The following is a 25,545-nucleotide window of genomic DNA, read 5'->3' as shown; positions in this document are numbered from 1 at the left end:
TATTCGGGCCTTCAAATTTTATTTCTGAGCCCTAATCTCCACTCACGTTTTCATTTGGTCGACTAAACTACCTTTTTTTTCATTGACGAAAACTAAATAAAAACTGTATAAAAACTGAGCCATGATGACTAAATCTATATTGACAATTTTGTAATTGATAAAAACTAGACTCAAATGTTAGGAAGGGACTAGTGGAGAAGAGATCCAGTAGAACTGAAAGACAAGTCATTTTATGTTTGGTTGCAGAAAACTCTACAAGCTCACAGTGCGCCGTGCAACCAAGTGTAGCTCACAGCGTGCCGTGCAACCAAGTGTAGCTCACAGCGCGCCGTGCAACCAAGTGTAGCTCACAGTGCGCCGTGCAACCAAGTGTAGCTCACAGCGCGCCGTGCAACCAAGTGTAGCTCACAGCGCGCCGTGCAACCAAGTGTAGCTCACAGCGCGCCGTGCAACCAAGTGTAGCTCACAGCGCGCCGTGCAACCAAGTGTAGCTCACAGCGCGCCGTGCAACCAAGTGTAGCTCACAGCGCGCCGTGCAACCAAGTGTAGCTCACAGCGCGCCGTGCAACCAAGTGTAGCTCACAGCGCGCCGTGCAACCAAGTGTAGCTCACAGCGCGCCGTGCAACCAAGTGTAGCTCACAGCGCGCCGTGCAACCAAGTGTAGCTCACAGCGCGCCGTGCAACCAAGTGTAGCTCACAGCGCGCCGTGCAACCAAGTGTAGCTCACAGCGCGCCGTGCAACCAAGCCATTAAGACGTCATCAAGGCCAAAATATTTCTTTGTTGACAAAATCAACTGTAGATTTAGTCGACTAAAACTTTTCAGCGGACTAAAATATGTCTAAACTAAAAGAGAGTGTGTGTGTGTGTGTGTGTGTGTGTGTGTGTGTGTGTGTGTGTGTGTGTGTGTGTGTGTGTGTGTGTGTGTGTGTGTGTGTGTGTGTGTGTGTGTGTGTGTGTGTGTGTGTGTGTGTGTGTGTGTGTGTGTGTGTGTGTGTGTGTGTGTGTGTGTGTGTGTGTGTGTGTGTGTGTGTAGGTTGATGGCAGTGGAGGAGGAGTTAAGGAGAGATCATGCAGAGATGCAGGCTGTCATAGACGCCAAACAGAAGATCATTGATGCACAGGTAAACATTACACCATAATATTTTAGATATAAAATAAAATTACATCATAATGTTATAGATGGATATATGAAAAATAATAGAATCACATCCTCCAATCCATTTGAATGACAATGTTTCCAGCCTGGACTCTTTTGACTATTCTTTGCTTAATACTTGCGCAAGCAGAGTGCGCAAGTACTGCGATTGGCTGTGTATGTATGTTGGTGTTGTCCACCGGCCAATAAGGGATCAGCTGGTTATGTATGTATGTCGGTGTTGTCCACCGGCCAATTAGGGACCACCATTCTTGATAACATAACTAAGGTACACAGGTATGTACTGTATGTCGGGGTAAGAATGGTGGTCCCTTATTAGTCAGGGAATATTATCAGTATTACCAGTCAAATCTGGGAATACATTTCTTACCAAGAATTTTCTTCGCCAATGTGTTTGTAAAGGTGTCTACTAACATATCCCACATTGGTTTATATTTAACCACCCTAGGGGTATTTTTGACAGCTGCTGAAAGTTGGGGTACCATCAACAGCCAATATATGGCAAAATGTTCTAAATTTATTATGCTTTAAATAGCATGTGACGTGTCAAACTATGGGGTTTTCATCATTCTGAATCCATTCCAAGCCTTTGTTTTGCACGAAAAACACTCCCTGGGCTAAAAACTGCCATAGACACTTGCCCAAAGTGCCCAAATGTGCTGACCTCATCACATTTGTGATGACGTCTTTGGCCTTTTTAAGCCCAAGGAGTGTTTTTCGTGCAGAACTAAAGCTTGGAATGGATTCAGAATCATGAAAACCCCCTAGTTTGACCCCTAGTTTGGCCATAGACCCCCTAGTTTGGCCATAGCCACTTGCCCAAATATGCCCAAATGTGCTGACTTCATCACATTTGTGATGATGGCTATGGCCATGTTTAGCCCAAGGAGTGTTTTTCGTGAAAACTAATGCTGGGAATGGATTCAGAATGATGAAAACCCCCTAGTTTGACATGTCACATGCTACTTAAAGCATAATGAAATGTAGAACATTTTGCCTTATAATGGTTGTATTGTACCCCAACTTTCAGCAGCTGTCAAATATTCCCCTAGGGTGGTTGAATATAAACCAATGTGGGATATGTTAGTAGACACCTTTACAAACACATTGGTGAAGAAAATTCTTGGTAAGACATTTATTCCCAGGTTTTATTAATATCCCCTGACTATATTGGCTGTTGATGGTGATGTAACTAAGGTACGTTTCAAGGTTGGTATAAGGTCAATGGTGTGTCTAAAGGATTTAAAACAGCAGTTGTAATAGACATTAGTTAGTAGAAGTACCTGCACGCTCTGCTTGCGCACAAGTAGGCCATCATTTATAAGTTAGGCATTTAGCAGACGCCCTTGTCCAGAGAGTTACTATAAGCAAGGTAAACACGTAATATTAAAACCGAGACAGTGTAGTGGAACTAGATCACATAGAATGCAGTGTATTGCCTCAGTAAACTAGGATCACATAGAATGCAGTGTAGTGCCTCAGTAAACTAGGATCACATAGAATGCAGTGTAGTGCCTCAGTAAACTAGGATCACATAGAATGCAGTGTAGTGCCTCAGTAAACTAGGATCACATAGAATGTAGTGTAGTGCCTCAGTAAACTAGGATCACATAGAATGCAGTGTAGTGCCTCAGTAAACTAGGATCACATAGAATGTAGTGTAGTGCCTCAGTAAACTAGGATCACATAGAATGTAGTGTAGTGCCTCAGTAAACTAGGATCACATAGAATGTAGTGTAGTGCCTCAGTAAACTAGGATCACATAGAATGCAGTGTAGTGCCTCAGTAAACTAGGATCACATAGAATGTAGTGTATTGCCTCAGTAAACTAGGATCACATAGAATGTAGTGTAGTGCCTCACAGGTAAGCCAGGAATGTAGAATCAGGCTGCTCCGAACATTGCCTTTACGAAGATTCAGATCACTGTGCTGCAGAAAAGCAAGGTTGTCCTGAGTGCCTGCACAATGTCGAATAAATCATTAAAATGTGACCTTTGTGGCTACAGTGTTCCACATGAATTACGTTGAATTAATTTTAATTTTTTAAGATGCATTGAAATCAGTTTATTCTCACCACCATTGTTTAATTTGAATATTTTGGCAGTACACTACCACAATACCTTAACCTTGTGGTGCTTTTACGAGAGAGATGGGGCAGGGATATACAGTATGTGTATTATACGTATGTATGTCCTCGTGGCCGACCAGTGGGCCCCGGCCCACAGGTTAGGAATCGTGGCTAGACCGTCACTCAAAGTGACTTTGATTGTTTATTCACCGTCCTCCAAATCCTCACGCAGACCTAGGAAAGCAGCAGACATGTCATACATGGTTGTCCTTAACAAGCAGCCATGTTTTTGTCCAAAAACCTGCAACTACTTGTAATTTAAGTAAAACATCCCTGCACGTTTGTTGGGATAAAAAGTGGCGATCAATGGTGTAAAGTAACTAACTACATTGTGTTTTACTTTACTGGAGTATTTACAATTTCCAGTACTTCTACTCCACTACATCTCAGATGCAAATATTAGTTACTAGTGACTTTGTTTACAAAACATAGTCATTGGTGTCTGTGGGGCACTGAAGACTGATTTATACTTCATGGTACTGTGGTGTCGCTCAAAAATAATAATAAAATAAAATAGCAGATCTACAAGTTCAACCGGGTGTCACGACACAAAGCATTGTGAGCTTGTAGATCTGCTGGCTTTCTGAGCAAGCGAGGCCACTGTACAGGCATAATGACTGTCATTATGTTCCATGTGACTTCCAGGTCAATAAAGCGACCGAGGTCGTCCAATCAGGTAAATGTAGCTCCCGCCCCCAGCCTGGCCCCACCCCCTCAACCCCTTCACCGAACCCCCCACCCCACCTGGGTGGTTCTATAGATACTGGCCGGCCTTGTATGATGAGTACGTACATCCACGTGTGTGCGCACGTGCACACACACACACACACACACACACACACACACAATGCACGCAGACACGCACATGCGCACTCTCTCACACACACACACACACACACACACACACACACACACACAGACGGACACAGTAGACTCGAGGATAAAAGCAATTACTGTACAGATCATGCCACTCCTGGGGGGGGGGGGGGGGTGTGTGTGTGTGTGTGTGTGTGTGTGTGCGCTCCCAACCGATTACACTTCTGTTGGAACCCGACTATTGGTTGACTGGCTTCTTTTTGACCCCCTGTTTTATTTGGCTCCACCCGCCCACCAACCTCAAACCCCTCCCCTCCATACACTGTCATCCTCCATACACTGTCATCAATCATTCTGCTGGAGATGTGTCACATGACCACATGCATGCCTTTCAGCCCATTTGGCAGACCCCCACCCTCCCATGGCGACACTGCCCTCCCTTTATCTGTGTGATATCAGTCTCTTTACATTATGTAGCTAGCCAACTATCTTCGGGCTGTAGTTCTCAAGCGTTTTCCTGTCCAGGACCCCCAAGTTTGGACGCTAATATTAAGCGGAGATCCAATATTCACCAGCGGTTGCTCCTTGCGCGCCCGCCCCTCTAGACTAGAAAGCAGGCTGGCTAGGCCAAGCTAGGTGAGCATGTTCATGAACAGAAGTTGATAAACATCTATGCAACTGATGAGAACAAGTAACAACTATTATTATTTTAATTGTGGCGAAAACTGGGACAGTTGTCTAGTAGTCGGCATTGAAAACCGGGGACATAAAACATTATTAGTGTTTCCAGCAGTGGTGGAAAAAGTACTCAAATTATTTACTTAAGTAAAAGTATCAATACTGCAATGTAGTTACAAGTAAAAGTCTGGAATTCTACATGTACTTGAGTAAAAGTACAAAAGTTTTGGTATCAAAATGTATTTAAAGTAACAAAAGTATGCATTATGCAGAATGTCCCAGTATATAAAAATCTCTTGAAAATAGCACAAGCTCACAATGCGTCACAAATCGCCATGTGACGTACTGTGACTGTGAGCTTGTAGATCGGCTATTTTCAAATGGCCAAAATGTATATTTTGTAATAATAATCATAATCTCCAAAGAAACTAAAGTTTTCAATTAAATGTAGTGGAGTAAAAGTACAATATTTGCCTCTGAGATGTAGTGGAGTAGCAGTAAGTAAGTATTGGACATTGGAAATACTCAAGTAAAGTAAGAATACCTCAACATTGTACCCTAGTACAGTACTAGTAAATATAGTTACTTTACTGCTGATTGGTTGATTGATTCAATACTTTTAGAAATCATTGAAAAGGGTACCACTGTACTATTTACAAACTTTTATTAAAGGATAAAACCAAAAGCCTAGGCCTATTCAACTAGAAGAGTTCTAAAAGCTCTACCTCTGCGATCCATTTTCGTCTAATGTTCCTATAAATGCACATACTACAACGTCGCACTAAAGCAAATGAAAATACGGCAAAAGTAGCAGATCCACAACTTCTGATATGCTACTTGCTATTTTTTTTATTTGAATCCTGAAAAGTAACAATGTTGGACATAACAATGTTTCCCCTTGACAGGTCTCGCGTCTTAAAGGGTAAGACCTTTTTTTTTTTAGAGGTTTGGGTTGTTTTCTTACCTTGTTATGAGCAAACTCCAACCCATAGACCCTGCCTACTCCACTGAGCGCATGAGGTTCAGAGTCTTAATCAGGCTAGTCTTACCCAGGTCTACAGGGTTAATGGGTTAATAATAGCAATGCATCACATCTTCTCTCCCTCTCTCTCCCTCCCTCTCTCTGTCTCTCTCTCTCTCCGTCCATCAGGAGAAGAGGATCAGTTCTCTGGACGCGGCCAACTCTCGGCTCATGGCGGCACTGACGCAGGTGAAGGAGCGCTACAGCGTGCAGAACCTCCGCAACGGTCTGCAGTCGCCTAGCAACGCCACCAAGCTGTCCATCACCGAGAACGGAGAGTTCCGCAACAGCAACTGCTAGTCGACGCATCCGTCCGTCCGTCGATACATCCATCAGTCGATAGATTGATCGGACAGACGGGCGGACGGACGGACAAACAAAGTCACTGAACCACGGGGGGCGGGGCTTCGCCTCCCCACGGCCGCACGCCTGCTCAGAACACGCCCTCCTCTCTTCTGCGGAGGCTCCGTGACTGGCTGGACTTTGTCGGGTCTACAAAGAATGTCTAGATACAATAATAGATCGACGTTGCTGTCTGGTGGAAAGCTCGTATATCTTGTACTTTTGTCATTATTTAAAAAGACGCATTCAAATAGTGAAAATAGCCGATCTACAAGCGCACAGCGCACGATCAGCTATTTCTGCTACTTTTGTGTGATGAAGTAGGGGCATCAGTTTACACAAAAAAAATGAAATATTGAGATACAAGGTTTCCACCCGACAGCATGGATATATGTATAGAGTTCTATATCTATAAACATGTATTGTACATAGGTTCTATCTGTATTTGGTGTACAGAGATGCTAACATGTTTTATAATGCTGAGCTACAGTAGCCGTTTGCAGCCAGAAGAGATGCGGTTTTAAAGAGATTTTAAGGCGTGTGGTGTGGACGAGCGAAGAGAAGTCATTTTTGGACGGATGGGGACGGATACCTGATTTGTGCTTAGTTGAATGTCGCCGGCGCTTTGTAGATCAGCTACTTGTTCGGTGGCGCTGTGCCAACGCGCAACAGAAGGGTACGTTCGAAGATACGCTCCGACAGTGCTGCAGTGCCGAGTTAGAAAAAGAGGTTGCACATCAATAATGGGATGTCTCAGTGGCGCGCTTAACCCCAAATTACATTGTTACTTGTTACATCTATTCTGAATGTCGATAAACGTACTGAATCAGATCGAGCTCTCTGCGCGTATTTCCGAACGCACCCTTAATTGCGTGTTTGTTTTTCATTTTCTGAAAATAGCCAGATCTATAAGCTCACAGCGCATTGTGAGCTCGAAGAGCTGGCATTTTCCGTGCAGAACTACGTATAAATCAGCCTTTTTTGATTTTCAACAATTCAAAAGGATTAAAGCACATTGGAGAACAGATGGAGTTATTCGACTGGAGAAGCCGTGACTGCAGGGCAATACAAACCAAAAACAAACTAATAAAACGTAACGTATGCACTCCGTGTTTAACCCCACTTGTTTTTTTGTTTGGTTTCTTCATTGGCTGTTGCAGAGCAAAGTGGAACCTTTTTTTTTCTTACTTTCTTTTTTTTATTACCCTGCCGGTTTTACTACATAAATATATAATGTATATATTTTTGCCAGTTTTGGGGGTTTCAGGCAAAAAAAGGTTTGCATTAAAAGACATTTAATTTATTCCTATACTGTTGTGAATCCTCCCCACCACCTTTGTACTTGTATTTGACCTTAACTGTTGCAAACTACTGTTATTAAATGAACATATACTGGTTATTTTCGACATGTGGGTCTTTTGCCATCCTTACTTACCGAGTGCAAGACGCATAAAATCCTAAAATGCGTTGCAGATTTTTCACATCGATAGCTCATTCATACAGGTGGATGCATTTATTTGAAGAGAATTTTTGATCTTTGAAGAGTTATGTAGCTTTACCGGCACATGATACTCAAGTTCTGTGTGGATGTACCGAACTATAAACATCAGTTTAAATATGTGAATCAAATCACAAAATAAACATCCCCCGTGTGTATGCACCTGGACCTTTAAGCCGGTGTATTTTATTTTTTATTTTTATGCTGGTCTATCTATACCTTGTCACGAAGTCAGGTGCCTCTCAAAACATTAGACACAAAACAATCACATACAATGTAAATTCATTAAAATGCTGTTCTGATTATGCTGTTCTCACATACAGGTCCATTGTTTCAGCTAACCTCCCCTACAGTCCCATGCAAATACATGCATATGGGACTGTTTCAGCTAACCTCCCCTACAGTCCATGCAAATACATGCATATGGGACTGTTTCAGCTAACCTCCCCTACAGTCCTATGTAAATACATGCATATGGGACTGTTTCAGCTAACCTCCCCTACAGTCCTATGTAAATACATGCATATGGGACTGTTTCAGCTAACCTCCCCTACAGTCCTATGTAAATACATGCATATGGGACTGTTTCAGCTAACCTCCCCTACAGTCCATGCAAATACATGCATATGGGACTGTTTCAGCTAACCTCCCCTACAGTCCATGCAAATACATGCATATGGGACTGTTTCAGCTAACCTCCCCTACAGTCCTATGTAAATACATGCATATGGGACTGTTTCAGCTAACCTCCCCTACAGTCCTATGTAAATACATGCATATGGGACTGTTTCAGCTAACCTCCCCTACAGTCCTATGTAAATAAATGCATATGGGACTGTTTCAGCTAACCTCCCCTACAGTCCTATGTAAATACATGCATGTGGGACTGTTTCAGCTAACCTCCCCTACAGTCCATGCAAATACATGCATATGGGACTGTTTCAGCTAACCTCCCCTACAGTCCATGCAAATACATGCATAAAATCGTTGCTGTCTGTAGGAAACCTCATAACTCAATTTCTTTTTCATAAATCAGTGCTATTGAACACCCTTTACGTCTGTGTTGTTTAAAAAATATTGAACCAATGGAAAGTATTAAAAACGCTTTGGACAAAACCTCTTAACCTCATTGGACCCTCAAACTGTCTGCTAAAACAGCTAACTCCACCACCTCTCCTTCTCATGCAAGTAATTGACAATATCTAATGTCACAACACCAACCTTGATAAGGCAGTATTGAACCGTATAAAACAAGGTTTTATTAATTTCCTTAAAAAATTACATTTTTAATTTCCTGAAAAATGAACATTTTGGAGAGGTTTCCTCTGTACAGCAGAGATATGGGACTTTAATTATTATAAGTGCATGAGAACGCCTTCAAACTATCATATTGAGGAACTGACCATTTTGAGATGTTTACGATATGTTTTGAATAGGCCAATATATCTCAATAATTGGTAAAGATAAATTAAGAGGAATTAAATCATAAATAAGAGTGACAAATGACCCACATATCAAAAAGACTGTTATGCTCCTTTAAGATACTGCTGTTATCTGTTGACTTGTTTATCTGCATAAACACAACGTAAACAAACAGCAAACACACAACATAACACAACAAACACATCCACAGCATAAACAAACACATCATCAAAGACACAACATAAACACCAATTATTAACAAACACATCCACAGCATAAACAAAAACATCATCAAAGACACAACATAAACACCAATTATTTTTGTTTATTTTTTCTTGTTACACAAACCACCTTGTAGCCTACGATGTAGGCTCCATGTCGGACACGTTGCATCATTTCCTGTCTGTCTGTTCAGTGTGTGTGTTGACAATAAAAGCTGCCTGTCATTTACGTTGCTCTGTGTTCATACAGATTATTTTTTGAGCAGTGCCAACCGCTCCTCCATAACTCCATACATAACTCCACAGGTCTCCACCAGGGCACAGGTCAGGTTGTGGCCTCCTGGTGGCGCTATAATAGGCCAATGTGAAAAGGGTGCCATTTCTTCTTACGCCTTGGATGGCAATTTGATGATTTGAGGCATCTGTTCCAAATATGTGTTTTGCAAAAATCCACCTGTTGGTCGCGCTATAACAGGCCAATGTGAAAAGGGTGGGATGTATTCCTAGTAGGAAAGTGCGTGAAAGATTTCACGTAAATTGCACGCTGCGTTCATTATTTGAGGCTTTTTGTTCAAAACAGGCCAATCCTGCAAACTTTGATAGCCAATGTTAGCTAATTAGGATGGAATATGAAATATCGGACAGATCCGTCTTGAACACATGACTATAGAGATAGTGTGTAACAATTTGCGGTATTTATGGACAGAATCTGGAGGAGTATTATAAAAAAAATTGTTTTTCAAAAGTCGGCCTCCTGGTGGCGCTATAACAGGCCGTTCTGGAAAATTTGGGGCAGAGGTTCATCGTTGGCATCCAAGGAGTGTGTGCAAAATTTGACGGTGCCGGAGATTAGCTGTACACAGACGGACGAACGGACACAAGCACACACAGGCCTGGTGGAGACAATAAGCAAAATCGCAACCCATACCAATATTTACAAGCAACTTTACAGAAAAAGTTGCTTATAATAAACAGATATGGCAACACTGCTGAGCAGGCCCGCAATCGGCTCTTGTGTCAAATCAAGCATTTGTATGTGGCGTGCTTTTTAAGTCAAGGGGCATAGCAGAAGCATTGCGCCCTTAATTAATTCATATATATGAACACTGGCAATGTGTAAAATAGGCCTATGCTGACGAGTCGTAAGCCTTTGTGTGTGTGCTCAGTGCGACTTGCATAATATGGATAACGCATAAGATGGTGGCGTTATGGGCATCATTTAAGACACGCATAATAGGGCCCATATGGTTAAAAAGACATATGGGTAGCCTACAATTATGCATTTGACTCTTATTCTGAAGGCAACCGCCAACCGGAAACATTATCTGCTAGCTCCTAACCTTGCTCCTAACCCGGATATAAAACGGATGTCTTAAATCTGCTGAGTGAGCCCAGATTCTGAACGGAGTTGCTTCGGGACGGAAAAAATGAAAACACAAGCCATGACAAGCGGAGAAGCAGCAGCAGAGAGAGACAAGTTTGAAGAAGTACCCGCTACACTCACATCTGGGGCGTGGGAACATTTTGGTTTCGCTGTTGAATACAACGACGCGGGAGAGAGAACGGTGGACAGAAGTAACGCCGTGTGCAAGCACTGCTTGAAGCATATTGCATACACAGACTGGAGTACTTCCAATATGAAACAGCATCTCCGCCAGATTCACGCAGATGTGTCGGTCTCTCTGAAAAGGCCAGCCACGCAGGTAAACTGCCAGCGAAAAAAATGTGCTTTCATTCAGAGAAACACAACTTTCCCCCGAGGTTTAATCTATACTATGAAAATAACCCGTGCGGTGCAGTGTTCATGACTTCCGGTGGGCGATCTCTTCAGAATAAGAGAAGGGTAGCCTAGTCTCTAGTCTAGACAGTCTCTAGAGTAAACTGAATCCATTGAAAAACATTAATTTGCACATTTATAAACTATAAATTAAACAATGCCATATAGTCCATGAGCCAGACAAGATTTCATCCTCAAATGATTGATAGCCTGAGATTCAGATGCAAAGCAAAGTTACTATATTTACCCAGGGTATCTGGGCTAAGCTCAAGAACTTGTTTCCAGCCAGGCCCTGCTTATAGAACATTTCATGGTAGTGGTTCAATGCCTTGCTCAAGGGCACTTCAGCGGTGGTAATTGTAACGTGTCGGACCGCTGATTCGAACTGGCAACCTTCCGGTATCAAGACCGCTCCGCAATCCGTTCGGCCACCGCTGCCACTAGGTTTGGGCCCCTGCAGGGCCAGATTCAGTGAGCCGTGAGGGGGCAGGGGCTCAAACCTAAGGGGCATACAATGTGTGTGCGCGCATAGCGCACACCGACTTTTGTGGGTTCCGTCCAGAGACAAAATATTTTTATAATCGTCATGGGGGCCCACCCCTCCACCCCTCGCTAACACTGGTCCAATTCCTCATGGGGGCCGAGGCCCCCTGGCCCCCACAGACTCTACGTCACTGGTTCTGTCCCTCGTGCCCTGTAGTGGTGTAATGATGATTTTTTTTCATCCACAGACACGCATAGCCCCTTTCGGGACCCTCGGTTACCTTTTCTGAATTTTGGACAGCGGTACCCTAGGGTCCCTCGTAGGTTTTTCCACCCTCCATAGGACGCAGATTTACCTACTGTCTGTTCACGGGGAGACCTGCGCGGTCGCTTGAGTGTTGGTTAGATGTTTCAAAGATGCATACAACAGCTTTAGGAGACAACGGAAACGTGTGCGAAGCGGTGTTAATCGGCGTTGCCATTTTTACGTTTTGGCTTCTCTGAAATTCTCTCTTCCTCACTTCCCATGTCCCGCCTCCCACTACACAACAGCATTATAAACCATAGACATATAAACGTAGACGGCTAGACGCCCTTTCCGGCTCTGAGGCGCGTGTCACAATTGAAGGCACAATTTTCCCGAGATTCCTTGCAAAGCATTTGCCTTCAATGTCAAGATTCCGCGTGCGTAACATAAGTCCCGGAAAAGACGCGCTGTGATTGGCCAGTAGTCACTTGAGTGACAGCGAGAGACATGGAGGAGTCGCATGAGTGACGTCACTTGGGCAGCGACGCAGCGTGCCTTCAGCACTTCTAAATAAGAAAGCTGCGGAGAACTGTTGCTTTGTGTTCATTCTTTAATGTTAGTAATCCCCCCTGGCTCTGATGTTGTATTGTTGTATTAATAACTTTGTTGTTTGTGTTTGTTTGTTTTCTTGTTTGTATTGTAATGTATTGTCATGACTGTTATAAAGATTTGTTAAGGGAAAAAAAAGCCTTCAGCACTGCACTTCCGCTTGACTTCATGCCTTCATTGGGATACACGTCGCTCCAATGAACTGCAGCGGCCAGTGAGGCATCTATTTTTTATAATATCTATGTTATAAACATCCTGCATGTACGTGGTCGGCCAATCAGAGGCAGTAACTAGGACGTACAGCTAACCAGTCGCCGCTCGGGAGGTGGTACAATGGGGAGTCAACGAGGAGAGAGAAGTTCAGCGAAGCAAAATTAAAAAAAAATGATTAAAAATACAACTCAACCCATTCAATGGATACTCCATCCCCCCCCCCCCCCCCCCCCCCCATGTGCCTGCTACGAGAGTCTAACGGCCACGCTACACCAGGCTTTTCGTGCACAAAACGCGAGTGTTTACCCCCGCGCGTGCGTTTAATTTAGGTCCAGTCCTATTTTTAAAAACGCACGCGCGGGCCGCGCGTTTAGGGTAAACGCACGAGAAAAGCCTGGTGTAGCTTGACCGTAAGGGCCCTATTTTCGTCCGTGCTAAACCACTTATCCCTAAACTTCTTTGCCTTTTTTTTTTAATTGTTCAATAGTCGATCTACATCAACACGTCAAAATGTTTTTCAAAATAGTAAAAAAGGCAAAGACATTTAGGGATAAGGTTTTTTCATATTTATTACACTTTTAAGAAATAGTTATCACCATGAAACTTCCACAGTTGATTACTTGCATGAAGACAATGTTTATTGTATTGAACGTTTGCTGAAATTGTATATTTAATAAACTAGAGCAGTGCCCGAATGCCCGTGTTGTGATGTCAGAACAGGCTAGATTCATACAATTCAAAATTACAATTTAGACATTTAGCAGACGCTCTTAATCCAGAGCGATTTACGGTAAGCAAGAACAAAAAACATATAGAATTAGATCAAAAACATTCACATATGGAGATTTAGGGGTGCCTGTGCAGAGGCTTTTGTGCTGGTTCCGGGCAACCAGTTATTATGTACGTGTACCTTTTATTCCCATATATGGAGTTCTTTGTCAAGCATTTGCCAAATGAGACTTTTGTGCTGGTTCTGGACAACCGGAAATGCAGAGTACCCGTTCCACCCATCTGTGTCCCTTTTATGCCCATATATGGAGATTTCTGTTTGTGTCTCTCTGTGTCCCTTTATGGAGTTCTGTGTCAGGCATGCCCAAATATGGAGTGTTGTGATGTCAGAACAGGCCAGCTCCATATATGGACCATGGACCTCGAGTTATGTGGATTATACAGACAGAGACATGGTGCATTTTTTGCGACCACAGGTCGCATTTACTATGAACACGTGCAATTCCCGTCAGTTAGTTAGTTAATTGGTCACCCCCAGTCATGACCATATATGATCATACCTCGTGACATCACATGACAGATGGAGATCCCTGATGTCATCAATATTAAGCCCATATATGGGGATCCCTAATGTCATCATTATTGGCCAGCAACTCTACATCTGATCTCAAACCCTTAGATCTCCATATATGGAGCTGACCTGTTCTGACATTTGATATGTTGATCCTTCCCCATCCATCCTTCCTCTTCGATGTCTCCCTTTCGACTGATACCTGTCCATTTAAACTTAGACGGGCCTGCCCCAAAGTTATTAGTGCAGCCGCGCCCACCAGCAGCCAAAAACGAGTTCTCAACAGGCCCGGAAATTAAGCCCGGCCCTACCTGGTAGATATGAAAATACTATAGACACACTGCACATTTTATGGGGTTCAGTAGCCAATTTAAATCTGGAACTAGTATAAGTCATTTAAAAATGCACATCATAAATGTAATTCTAAATTAAATGTATGGCTTTTCACAAACATGAATTATGATGATCATATTTTGAAGGCAACAGTTAAACATTATATTTGATATCTCAAAAACCGGAATTGTTAAATGTGCCAGCAGATTCTGGACAGGGCTCTGGAAAACAGAAAACGGAAGGCCATGACAAGTGAAGGAGAAGCAGAGTTTGAAGAAATCCCGGCTTCTTCATTCAAATCTGCGGTGTGGGAACATTTCGGTTTCGCTGTTGAATACAACGACGCGGGAGAGAGAACGGTGAACAGAAGTAACACTGTGTGCAAGCACTGCATGCAGCGTGTCCCGTACGTAAACTGGAACACCACCAATTTGAGTGGGCATCTCCACCGGCATCACAATGTGACGGTCTCTCGGAAAAGGCCAGCCACGCAGGTAAACCCCAGCAAAAAAACATGCTTTCATTCAGAGAAACGCAAGAAAATAACCTATATAACTTTTCCTCCAAGGTGGAAAGCCTGGTGATGCGAGGTTAATATAACTATGAAAATAACCTGTGCAACCAGCGAGAGCTGTGTTCAGTAGTGGGTAGTCTAGCGTAGCCAGACAACTATTCCACAATCTCTGAATGCTATATAGAGACTACACCTCCCGAAATCCGAGTAAGGAAGCTGCTATTTCCGTTCACGAAAATATATTTTAAAATATCTTTACATTTTATATTTTTATTTCCTTTTCTGCTAAGCAACAAGCTATATATGATTAGATGTTTTCTATTTATATTAAGATAGATTTGCGCGACTGTAAACACAAAATGGAAGTGGGGAAGAGGCTGATAATATCCCAACCCATATGTTGATTTATGGCTGTTTATACGTGCAAGGAAGAATGAAACATTTCTACTACCGGTATATTGTTATTGTGGTGGCAGGTGTTGGTGTTGGGTCTGGATGGAGCAGGGAAGACTTCGCTGGTGCGCTGTTTCTCAACTGGAGCAGTGTCGAAGCAGAATGTGCTTCCTACAGATAGATTCAACGTTGTCACCATCCAAAGAGAGGGCCAGCAGATTGAGTTCTTTGAGAGTAAGTCCATATATACTCACTAATATCATTGTCAATTTGTCAGTGATAGTGTTTAAGGCACCTGACTCCAGTCTTAAGTGTGTCCTTATAGCTCAGTGGTTCTCAACCTTATGGCCGTGGCCCCCCAAAATAATCTTATTTGAACTGGGGACCCCCCAAAATCTTATTTGAACTGGGAGTGGGGACCCACCAAAATAATCATATTTGAAGTTTTGAACAGGGGACCCGCCCTGACAAGCATTTGGAACAAGTTGTGATGTGGTATTAAAGTTTGTTTAACTCTGTTCCACAAATAAGTATTGTGATCTACAAGCTCACAAAACCTTGTGTTGCGAGCCGCTGGGAGCTTGTAGATCAGCTATTTTTTTTAAATGCTTCTTTTTAATATTATTTGATAATTTGGCCACCCGATAATGCAATAATGGTCTGTTTTTATTTAATTTATTTTCTTTTTAAGGTATTAATTGGCACTTTACTGTCACCTGGGGACCCCCCTAAAAGCATGTTGGCACCTTAAGAGTATATTAATAGAGACGTCACCGGATTTCTCCTCCCATCCACTTGCATTAAGTTGCTCAAAAGCGCATGAGGTGATTTCACTCCTCCTTCCGGGTAGGAACAGAGTGCATTCTGGGATGGCATTGGGCCAAAACATGAACGCGCTGGGCCGTTGACTATCATTGCGCCATTTGCGCGCGTTCACGTATGAAACATAGCGTTCACGTGTCATCGGCCCAATAACATGAACGTGCGCAATGATAGTCAACGGCCCAGCGCTGGCTCGAGCTGCAATACCAAATTCGGCCACTATGTCCATTTCACAGGTTGAGTATTCTCAACTGAAATAATAAATTGGTTTGTCAAGTGGCATGCAGTCATGCAACAAAGGATAAACAAAAGTATAAAGTACTTTATAGTGGGTTGCCTACCACAGGTAGGGTCTTTGGGTCATTTTGACCCCAATTTTCAACATCAAGGAAAAGTGTTAAAATATGTTTTTTCTCCATGAAATCTTCTGCTCGGCTTATTTACTGTACTAGACTAGATGTGATATGAAAATGGTACATTTCAACGCCCCCATCTGCATCAACATATAACTAAATTTGTTTCACAGTATATATGGAACATATTGCACCTTTTTAAACAAAATGTTGTTGTATATACAGTATGGAACATAACCTACTGTGAAGCTGTTCACAAAAGGTTTACCTAACTTTGCTACTACAGTACAGGGAAAACATGCACATGTACTGTATATGTTACTATCTTCTTTTTTTTTACCAGCTGCTGTGTGAAGCACAGCAGAGCTGGTTTATAAACGATCGCTTTGCCTTTCTGGACTAGCAAGCTATCTCTCTCATTGGCTGTCGTAGTGGCCGTACCAGAGTAATATAGTAAGAGAGTGGCGACACGCTTTGATCTTGGCGCAAAGCGGGGCGCTATGGGCTATAGTTCCAAACATTGGAACTATCCCATTGAGATAGAATGAGCACTTCCGCATTCCATTGTTACAATGGGAGTCAACGCTAGTGTCGCCACTCTCTTACTAGATTACTCTGGGCCGTACTAGCAAGCTATCATTCTCATTGGCTGCCGCGTCTCTAGCAAACCAGCCACTTTTGTGTGTGTATGTATGTGCGCACCGCAAATATGAACGACTCAGAACACAATAGTTCCGCCTTAGAGTAGTTCCCAATTTAGTCTTTATGCCTCTCCACACACTCCACACACACATAGTAGGTTGTATCCTACTGACCCACCTACCAGTGAGGACCCCCCCCACCGGGAGGACGTATAGGCCTTCACCCTACTGCCCTACTCGTCCCGCCCCCAAATTCCTGCTACCCTAGCCCAGTGTGGCAATTTTTATTCTGGTCTCTTACTCTATGTAGTTGGAGGGCGCGAGGACCTGCGGAAGGATTACTGGCAGAAATACATGCCCAAGGCTCTGGTGCTGGTGTTTGTTATAGACGCTTCCGACAAAATCCGGTTTTCCTTGGCCAAGACACACCTGCAGGAACTGCTGGCTGCTGCAGATCCCAAGCTCCCTTTAGTGGTACTGTCCAACAAACGGGTAAGAAGGACCAATAAACATACAGAATACACACACCAATTACACTTTTCCATTCAAAAAAATCTTCTACTGTCTTTCCAAACAGTAACCCTGCCTCAAATAGGGGGGGGGGGGGTATGAATAGGATCTTGTCTGCAAGTCCCATTTTTCAACATGGGACCTATTTTTGTGTTACCAATTTGTGTAGAGGTTTTGGGTGTCTCAAAGTTGAATGTTCATTTCCTTGTTTTTCAGGAGGTTCAAGGGTCCTACAAAGCCTCACAGCTGTCCCTGGCTGACGTTATTGGGGACGAGCGCCCTTACCACATCATTGACACATGTGCAACCGGTGCATCCCTTGACGACTCTGGTGTGCAGAATGCGTTGTACCAAATATTTGAAATGGTGAAAAAAGCCAGAAGTGATTAGTTCACACCCTGTTCACTCTGTGACTACTAGCCAGGTTACATGGAGATTCATACTCCAATTCCAGTTGGATTAATAGCCTGAACAGATTTTTTTCCTTCTTTGTAATTGCCCCTTTTGTTGGCGTTCTCTTGGGGTTCTTGGACTGGTAACATTTACCACATTTGTAGGAAATGGCAATGTTTAGACAATGTTGAGTGTGTTGTTGTTTTAGGATGTTGACTGTGCTTATTATATATGTATAATAGTTGATATTATTTTTGCTTTCTTTTATTTCCCCATTTAAGAGTATACACCAGCACTGTTACGACCAATCTGCCTGATTCATCAAGCAATTTACGCTCATATTTTGAGCAATTTACGGTCATATTTTTGTAATGGTCGGAGAATGTCCGACCATTACTACGTTAGGTGTGGGATTCATCATATTTTTTGGCTGTGAATTTGGGCACATCATACACTCATCCTCAAGTCAGCTCCGAGGCTGACTTACCAGAGATCAAAGCTTGTGTAAATGTATTTGGAATGCTTTAGTCTTCATGCTGAAGCAATTAATAGTCCCAGTCCTCAAATAAAATATGTATGTGCCCAACTAGTCAAGGCAGGATTTCAGAAAATGTGCTTATTTAAAGTGCTGAAGGCAAATCGTGTTAATTTATGGCATACATGTTTTCTAGGGGTATTAAGGTCTGCTGAATCCAAATCTGCTGTATGCCTAGCTAACAAATGGATGTTAAGCCCTCAAAATGGACCATTTAAAGATGGCGGCCACCACTATGCTGAAACATAATAAAATGCCTATATCTTTGACTAATCGAGGTAGAAATATAGACTGAAGTGTCATTGTCTCCACCAGGCCGAAGGCATGGGGAGAGAGTATGTTTTGCACTCCGTCCGTCCGTCCGTCCGTCCGTCCGTGTGTGTGTCCGTCCTTCCGTCTGTGAACAGCTAATCTCCGGCACCGTTAACCCGGTCGATGCCAAATTGTGCACACACACTCCCTGGATGCCAACGATGAACCTCTGCCCCAAAATTTCCAGAAGGGCCTGTTATAGCGCCACCAGGAGGCCACTTTGTGCAAAACAAGTTTTTGGACAGTACACCTACAGATTTTGTCCAAACATCATGCAAATTGGTACACAGTCTCTCTAGAGCCATTCAACGAAACAGGTCTTTCAGATTTCTCAGACTCCATCCTGATTGGCTAAGATTGGCTTCCAAAGTTCGCAGGAGTGCTCAGTTTCAAACAAAATGCTGCAAATCATGAACACATCGTGTGATTTCCGTGAAATTGTGCACGCACATTCCCACTAGGCCGAGGAAGAAATGCCACATGAACATTTTCAACTCAGCCTCATGGTGGCGCTATAACTGGCCAAAACGTGTTTTTACCTCTAACTGCACGGATCTGTGGATAACTTTGTATGCCAACTCTCTAGAGGCCAAGGAAAAACCTTTGCCTGGAATTTTTCACATCTGCTCTTTATAGCGCCACCAGGAGGCCAACATATGTAAAACACATTTTCTAATATTACTCCTTCAGATTTTATCCAAATTTCACGCAAATCGGTACACATGCTCTCCATAGTCATGTGATCAAGACGGGTTTGTTTGACACACACACCCTAAACATTTTGCCAAACATCACACACACTCCTATCCTGCTGGTGGAGACCTGTGCCCAGAAGGGCACTTTTTCTAGTTTTCTTATGTTTTCATGGGGAATCCAATTCAATATTCTGATTTGAAATCAAGTGTGAGGAAATTGCTTAAAATTCATACATATTGTGAACATTTTCATTTATTGGCGAATATTTTTCCAACCAACTTTATGCAATAATTGATGTTCCCAAGAATGATGTACATAATGTGTACAAGGTAACCAACTCCATAATACTTGTGAAGAAACTGCTTAAAAATAATATTGAATGCCTGTGGTATAAACTGATGGCCTAACTAAAATATCAGCCGCAAACGGCTTGCTGCTTCTCTATGAATGGTCCAGGATAACATCAGTCTAATCACCAAAGATTCCCCAGATGTAGCCCAGGGCATGCTCTAATGATTTAGCTAGGGCACCAAAGTCAGCGACCTTCGGGGTCGCCACATCAGCCAAATCCAATATGGCCACCACATAGAAACGGTGTGGGCTGTAATGTTTAAACCAGATGATCAACATATGCAAACTTGTGTATTTCACATTTTTAGACAATTATGTATGTTGAAATACTTTTCTTTATGATTGGGTGGACGCCTAATTTGTATATTTCCGAGATGGCAGTTATAGGAAGATTTGTTATACCCAAATCTTACTATATCTTACTATTTTTATTATGATGATTAAATCTATCTAGGCTAGAGCACTTTAATTTACTTATTACCAATACGGTCACTATTCACCAAAATCTATTGTACATTTTCGCCCAGATTTAGTTAAGCTCAAAACAAACAACCTATGTGTAACCTGGTGGGCAAAGAATTTACTCTTAATGATTCAAAATGGCCACCTTGATATTGATATCAAGGAAATACAATGACTCTGTAAATTGGGTTTCCCATTATGCACAAGTTCGCCAATGAGATTGAGACATGAGTTTTCCCCCAAGCATATCAAAGTTTATTTAAGTTAGCTCAGAACAATGTTTCACATTCATATGACATATATGGTACATATGATACATATGACATATGTATCATATGTGATTTTAGTGATTAGTGATTTAGTTAATCTGTGATTAGCGCTCCTCTACTGTTCTATATGTACCATTTTCTGTCCTCTTTTTTACGTGGTTGCCTAAGTGGGGTTTCATATGTGTATTTAGTGATTAGTGATTTTTAGTGATTTAGTGATTTTAGTGATTTCAGTTATTTAATCTGGTACAGGTACTTTCTTCTTCAAGTAACTGTAGAAGCGACTTTTTGGGATTATCAGTGATGAGCTCACGAATGATGACATGTAGGGTTAACTGCTGCTTTGTAACGAAAAATGTGCTCTCAAACTAACCTGGATTCAATTTATCTGCACTACAGCTTTGAAACCATCCTGAAAAGGACACAAGAATAGTTCTGTACCTGGCCCATGCTGGGGCCAATGGCCATAAAGGCATTTGTCTATCAATTGTAGTTCTTTTGAAAATGTTGTAATGCTTTATGGTGTCGTCCATACTCACAGTTCACAGTTAACAGTTAACAGTTATTTTGTATTGAGTTGTACTTGAAATGTACTGTAATTCTGCAATCAATCAAACTCACCAGTGTACAGACTGCCGGAAAGTCCGGGCCGGTACTCTTATTGTGAAGTAATCGTCCACCGGAAGTCTTATTTTGCAAAAAACAAAACAAAACAAACACTGGCCTTAGAAGCACCTGGCGAATAAGAAGAAGCGTTGTGTTCGTTGCAGAGGACTTCATTCACCGGGTATATAAATACACAGCATGTTTAATGTAACATTTACTGTAATAATCTACTTAATCTAATCTTTACTTATCGCCATTACACTGTCACGTATGTGCAGTTTGAAACACTGACGTCAAGTTAGACCTCCATTCATATATCACCAACGCTACGCTAGCTAACGCTAGCCCGCTAGCTAAGCCTAACCCACATTATTATTATTATTGCTGTTGTCGTTACAATCACACCCCGTCCTTTTGAAACGGTTGGAATTAGCATGTAGCATTACCATGTATGTTAAATACATCCTAGATAGATACATCCATGATGCTAAGCTAAACGGTCAGCTAGCACAGTCATACTCGGATACGAGTGACCGCCGATGATGATGGTGTGTGTGTGTGTGTGTGTGTGTGTGTGTGAGTGAGTGACCTGGCCTCCTCTTAGTGTAACTATGATGATCATGATAGTCTTGATCTAGCTCTGGTCCATATAGCTCCATACCCTTACTGCTCTTGCTGCCGTTTTATTGTTGTCTCCACCAGGCCGAAGGCATGGGGAGAGAGTATGTTTTGCACTCCGTCCGTGTGTGTGTGTCCTTCCGTCCGTCCGTTATCAGCTAATCTCCGGCACCGTTGGCCCGATCCATGCCAAACTGTGCACACACACTCCCTGGATGCCCACGACGAACCTCTGCCCCAAATATTCCTCAACGGCCTGTTATAGCGCCACCATGAGGCCGATTTAAGCAAAACACATTTCTGTAGAGAACTCGTACACATTTTATCCATACATCACACAATTCGGTATACACTGTCTCCATAGTCATGTGATCAACACAGATCTGCACAATTTCCCATCTTCCATCCTGATTGGCTAAGATTGGCTTCCAAAGCTCACATGATTGGTCCGTTTTGAACAAAATGCTACAAATCACAAACAGTGTCCAATTTCCATCAAATTATACACGCACATTTCCACTAGGCCGAGGACGACATGCCACTATTTTTTCCCCAAATCAGCCTCACGGTGGCGCTATAACAGGCCAATTCCTGTTTTTACCTATAACTGCATCGACAACTTATGTATGCGCACTCCCTAGAGGCCATGGAAAAACATTTTCCCTGCATCCCTCCACATCTGTCGGTTATAGCGCCACCATGAAGACGATTTCTGCATAACACATTGTTTATGTTAGTCGCACATATTTCATCCAAATCTCACGCAAATCGGTACACATGATGTCTGTAGTCATGTGATCAAGACGAGCCTGTTGGATTTCTCAGATTCTACACTGATTAGCTTCAGGAATAGCCCGTTTTGTATAAAATGCTGCACATGTCCTGCTCATCCAGAATTCTATCCTCAGAGATGCTATGAGTGATCTGGCTCTGCATTTCCTCAACAAAATGAAGAAAATTGTTGCAAGAAACAAAAAAACATGTTTATATTACTCCTAAACATTTTGCCAAACATCACACACACTCCTATCCTCCTGGTGGAGACCTGTGCCCAGAAGGGCACTTTTTCTAGTTGTAATTGTATTTGTATTGCGACGGCTTTAAAGAGCTATGGACCAGAGCTAGTCTTGATCCAAGATTTCAAGGACGAGACACTGGCCTCAGTTACATGCACAAAATGTATTCAGAATGAATTCATTCCGAACAGAGATTCATACCCAACTGTACATGGAACCTGAATACAAGTATTCCTATTCCTCAATTGTTTACATGACCAAAGCTTTTTTGTGTATATTCCACGTTGGTGTTTTTGTAGATCTGTGTTTAGTGTAAAGGAAATGCCCTTTTTTGTTTGTTTATTAATGTTTACATATTTCTTTAATAACATTTTTGATTTGCGTTCATGTGTAAAAAGTAAACACAAGTTTAGTTTACAATTTAAGATCCACATTTAATCTCTGCATAACAAGGATTTAAGGATATGCTTATAATGCTTACAAGAAGAGTTCCACAGCCATGGAATATATTTTTTTTTTTTTCTGAGGAAAATACTTTTAATGAGCTCCTGCTGCGAGCACAACAACGTCAGGTAGGCTAATCAATGTGATCATGTATTAATCCGATGGTGTTGCCTGGCGAATATAGACGATCTACAGCCTGGCTCCCAATGTGTATTGATGCTTGTGGATCAACTGTTGCCAAACACACCAGGTGGATTCACTCGTGGGCAGTGGCGTTTCCAGGAATTACATTTTGGGCAGGCAAGAATTATATTTTGGACAGGCAAGATGTGTTAATTGTCGTCTCCCCGCGCACAATCGTAGCACTAAAGGTTTTCAAAGAGATATACCTGCCAGACGAGTAGTATACAAAGGCTGAAAGGCTTGCATTTACATTCCAATGGTGATTGAGGGTCGCGCTCTACCGCGACGGCCAATCAGCTGTCCATTAATAATTCTCACGTCTTGTTTTTGTCCTTTTTTTCTCATTGTATGGATTTTGGCCAGGCCAGAAATGGATTTGGACAGGCGGACGCCTGCCCTCGCCTTATTGTAGATACGCCTCTGCTCGTGGGTCGAAGGGAACTCTGCAGTGATGCTTTTTTTTTCTTTTTTTTTTTCTCTCCTCAAAAACAAAAAATTGCGGTCCGTAAAGCTGTATTGAACCGTGCAGGGCGTACCGAACGGTTCGTTTTTTGCCTAGGTGCCCAGACAGCTACGCCAGTCTAAACAAACAAAGAGGTAGGAGAACAGTACACACCAATAGTGGGGAGGTGCTGACTACAGGAGATAAACTTAAACAGAAAAGAAAGGAGGTCACACAGCTCGTCGTCACAATTTAAGAGTACTGACGTTTCGACAAAATAAAAAAAACATTTTTCTGGGTATGTTGGTACATTTCTGACATCATTTCCTGTTGACCCCGCAGGCTGCAGGTCAACAGAGCTGTAGACCCACGGCGGTGCCAACATGGCCGACATCAAGAACTTCCTGTACGCGTGGCTGGGGAAGAAGAAGCTGACTCCCAGCTATGACATCAGAGCAGCAGGAAATAAAAACCGACAGAAGTTTATGTGTGAGGTAAAACCTTTTATTCCTCTCTGAATGATGTTGGCTTATTTTCATGTAAATAATAATCATCATTGATTTCACTGTAAGATAAAAAATATTGTTCTCAATGCTTCTGTGTTGTATTATAAAACAATGGCATAACAACAAGTGGTGAAAGAAGTACTAAGATTTTGTTTTACTTTGGTAAAAAAATGGTACATAACGATGTTGGGTTGGGAAGAAGAGGAGGAGGGGGAGGGGGAGGTGGGGGGGGGCGCAAATAAATGAGTAAGATATGATATATTTCCTGTATCAATATTTGAGCACAGCCCTATATAATGTACTGTACATTCAAGCCCTTCTTGTGATTTCAGGCCCGTGTGGAGGGTTTTAATTACACCGGCATGGGGAACTCCACCAACAAGAAAGATGCTCAGTCCAACGCAGCCCGGGACTTTGTCAACTACCTGGTCCGTGTGGGAGAGATGAACGCTGCCGAGGTTCCAGCAATAGGGGTCTGTAATGCTCTGTTTTTACATCTCTGCTGTCAGGCAGAAACCAGCTATGTCCAAAATATTAACTTTTCAGGAAATGTGGGGGAAAAACTGTTTTAGAACAACACAATACCGCCTGAGCCTCCTCAAAGTTAGTACAGTGACTTTATACATTGTCAGATACTTGAATGTCTCCTTAGTATCATCACTTTATGCAAATAAAGTGGAGCTCTGAGGTTTTTGACATTAATGTCAAAAGTGTATCACACGATAAATGGTTGTTTTATGGTTATGGTTTTTACAGTTAGGCTTAGAATTAGGAACATATTCAGGTTAGATTAGAGGTTTGAGTTTTCATCAGTTTATGTCGCACACCGACAAATGGCATCCATTAATACAAAATAGCACCCATAAATACAAAATGGCACAAAAGCACCCATTCATACAAAAGAGCACCCATTGGTCTGCTTGCTTGGGGGCTATTTTCAGATATTCCCAAATGTTTGTCCTCACAAGTATGGTAATGAAAACCGTGTGTGTGTGCGTCCATCGGCCAGGAGGTCAAGATGACTGGACACTAACAATTTACAATTTAGGCATTTGACAGACGCTCTTAATCCAGAGCGATTTACATTAAAGGTATATTCAGTGATTTCACTTAATTCAAATATCACTTATTTTTTCTTATTTTTTGGTTAATCCTCCCTACTATAAAGTGTGCTGACCATATGAGAAGTTCCTCCCTGTCCCCAGTGAGCCCCTGGGGTCAAAAAACCTTAG

At 42.4% G+C, this 25,545-nt stretch overlaps 3 protein-coding genes and 1 long non-coding RNA gene across 8 annotated transcripts in view; 3 read left to right on the top strand and 1 right to left on the bottom strand.

Moving 5' to 3' along the window:
- Positions 1 to 7,550, top strand: part of rasal2 (RAS protein activator like 2) — a 110,839-nt gene extending 103,289 nt beyond the window's left edge. For 4 of the 5 annotated variants that reach the window (XM_079529603.1, XM_079529601.1, XM_079529602.1 and 1 more), the window contains exons 21-22: positions 1,037 to 1,124; positions 5,932 to 7,550. In XM_079529603.1, the coding sequence (XP_079385729.1) occupies positions 1,037 to 1,124; positions 5,932 to 6,102 (259 nt within the window). In that variant the 3' untranslated portion in view covers positions 6,103 to 7,550. The remainder of the gene's footprint in view (positions 1 to 1,036; positions 1,125 to 5,931) is intronic. The other variant, XR_013792388.1, reaches the window with a different exon arrangement.
- On the bottom strand, positions 6,726 to 8,703 carry LOC306943338. Its single transcript, XR_013792389.1, has 2 exons — positions 8,593 to 8,703; positions 6,726 to 8,440 (listed from the first exon to the last, which is right to left on the bottom strand). It is a non-coding gene; the product is annotated as an uncharacterized lncRNA (long non-coding RNA).
- Positions 8,704 to 10,662: 1,959 nt separating this feature from the next.
- On the top strand, positions 10,663 to 18,484 carry LOC306943503 (uncharacterized protein). The gene is made up of 5 exons (XM_079529885.1): positions 10,663 to 10,988; positions 14,454 to 14,741; positions 15,238 to 15,388; positions 17,281 to 17,462; positions 17,697 to 18,484. Exons 1-5 carry the CDS (start codon positions 10,713 to 10,715, stop codon positions 17,868 to 17,870), a joined length of 1,071 nt encoding a protein of 356 aa, XP_079386011.1. The 5' UTR covers positions 10,663 to 10,712; the 3' UTR covers positions 17,871 to 18,484.
- A 2,719-nt stretch (positions 18,485 to 21,203) lies between these two features.
- The window catches only part of dhx9 (DEAH (Asp-Glu-Ala-His) box helicase 9), a 35,504-nt gene continuing 31,162 nt past the window's right edge, over positions 21,204 to 25,545 (top strand). Inside the window, exons 1-3 of the mRNA XM_079529670.1 lie at positions 21,204 to 21,285; positions 24,150 to 24,301; positions 24,646 to 24,786. Coding sequence (XP_079385796.1) covers positions 24,191 to 24,301; positions 24,646 to 24,786 — 252 coding nt within the window. The 5' untranslated portion in view covers positions 21,204 to 21,285; positions 24,150 to 24,190. The remainder of the gene's footprint in view (positions 21,286 to 24,149; positions 24,302 to 24,645; positions 24,787 to 25,545) is intronic.

The sequence above is a fragment of the Electrona antarctica genome (genome assembly GCF_951216825.1).
Source record: "Electrona antarctica genome assembly, chromosome: 19".
NCBI lineage: Eukaryota > Metazoa > Chordata > Actinopteri > Myctophiformes > Myctophidae > Electrona > Electrona antarctica.
This window is presented reverse-complemented; position numbering and strand designations above follow the sequence as displayed.

What these genes read in the sequence shown, in the direction of transcription:
- LOC306943503 (XM_079529885.1), top strand. Translation starts at nt 10,713, where the DNA reads ATGAAAACACAAGCCATGACAAGCGGAGAAGCAGCAGCAGAGAGAGAC. An exon ending in GGAAAAGGCCAGCCACGCAG is followed by an intron (nt 14,742 to 15,237) that starts GTAAACCCCAGC and finishes TTGTGGTGGCAG; the next exon opens with GTGTTGGTGTTGGGTCTGGA. An exon ending in TGGTACTGTCCAACAAACGG is followed by an intron (nt 17,463 to 17,696) that starts GTAAGAAGGACC and finishes CTTGTTTTTCAG; the next exon opens with GAGGTTCAAGGGTCCTACAA.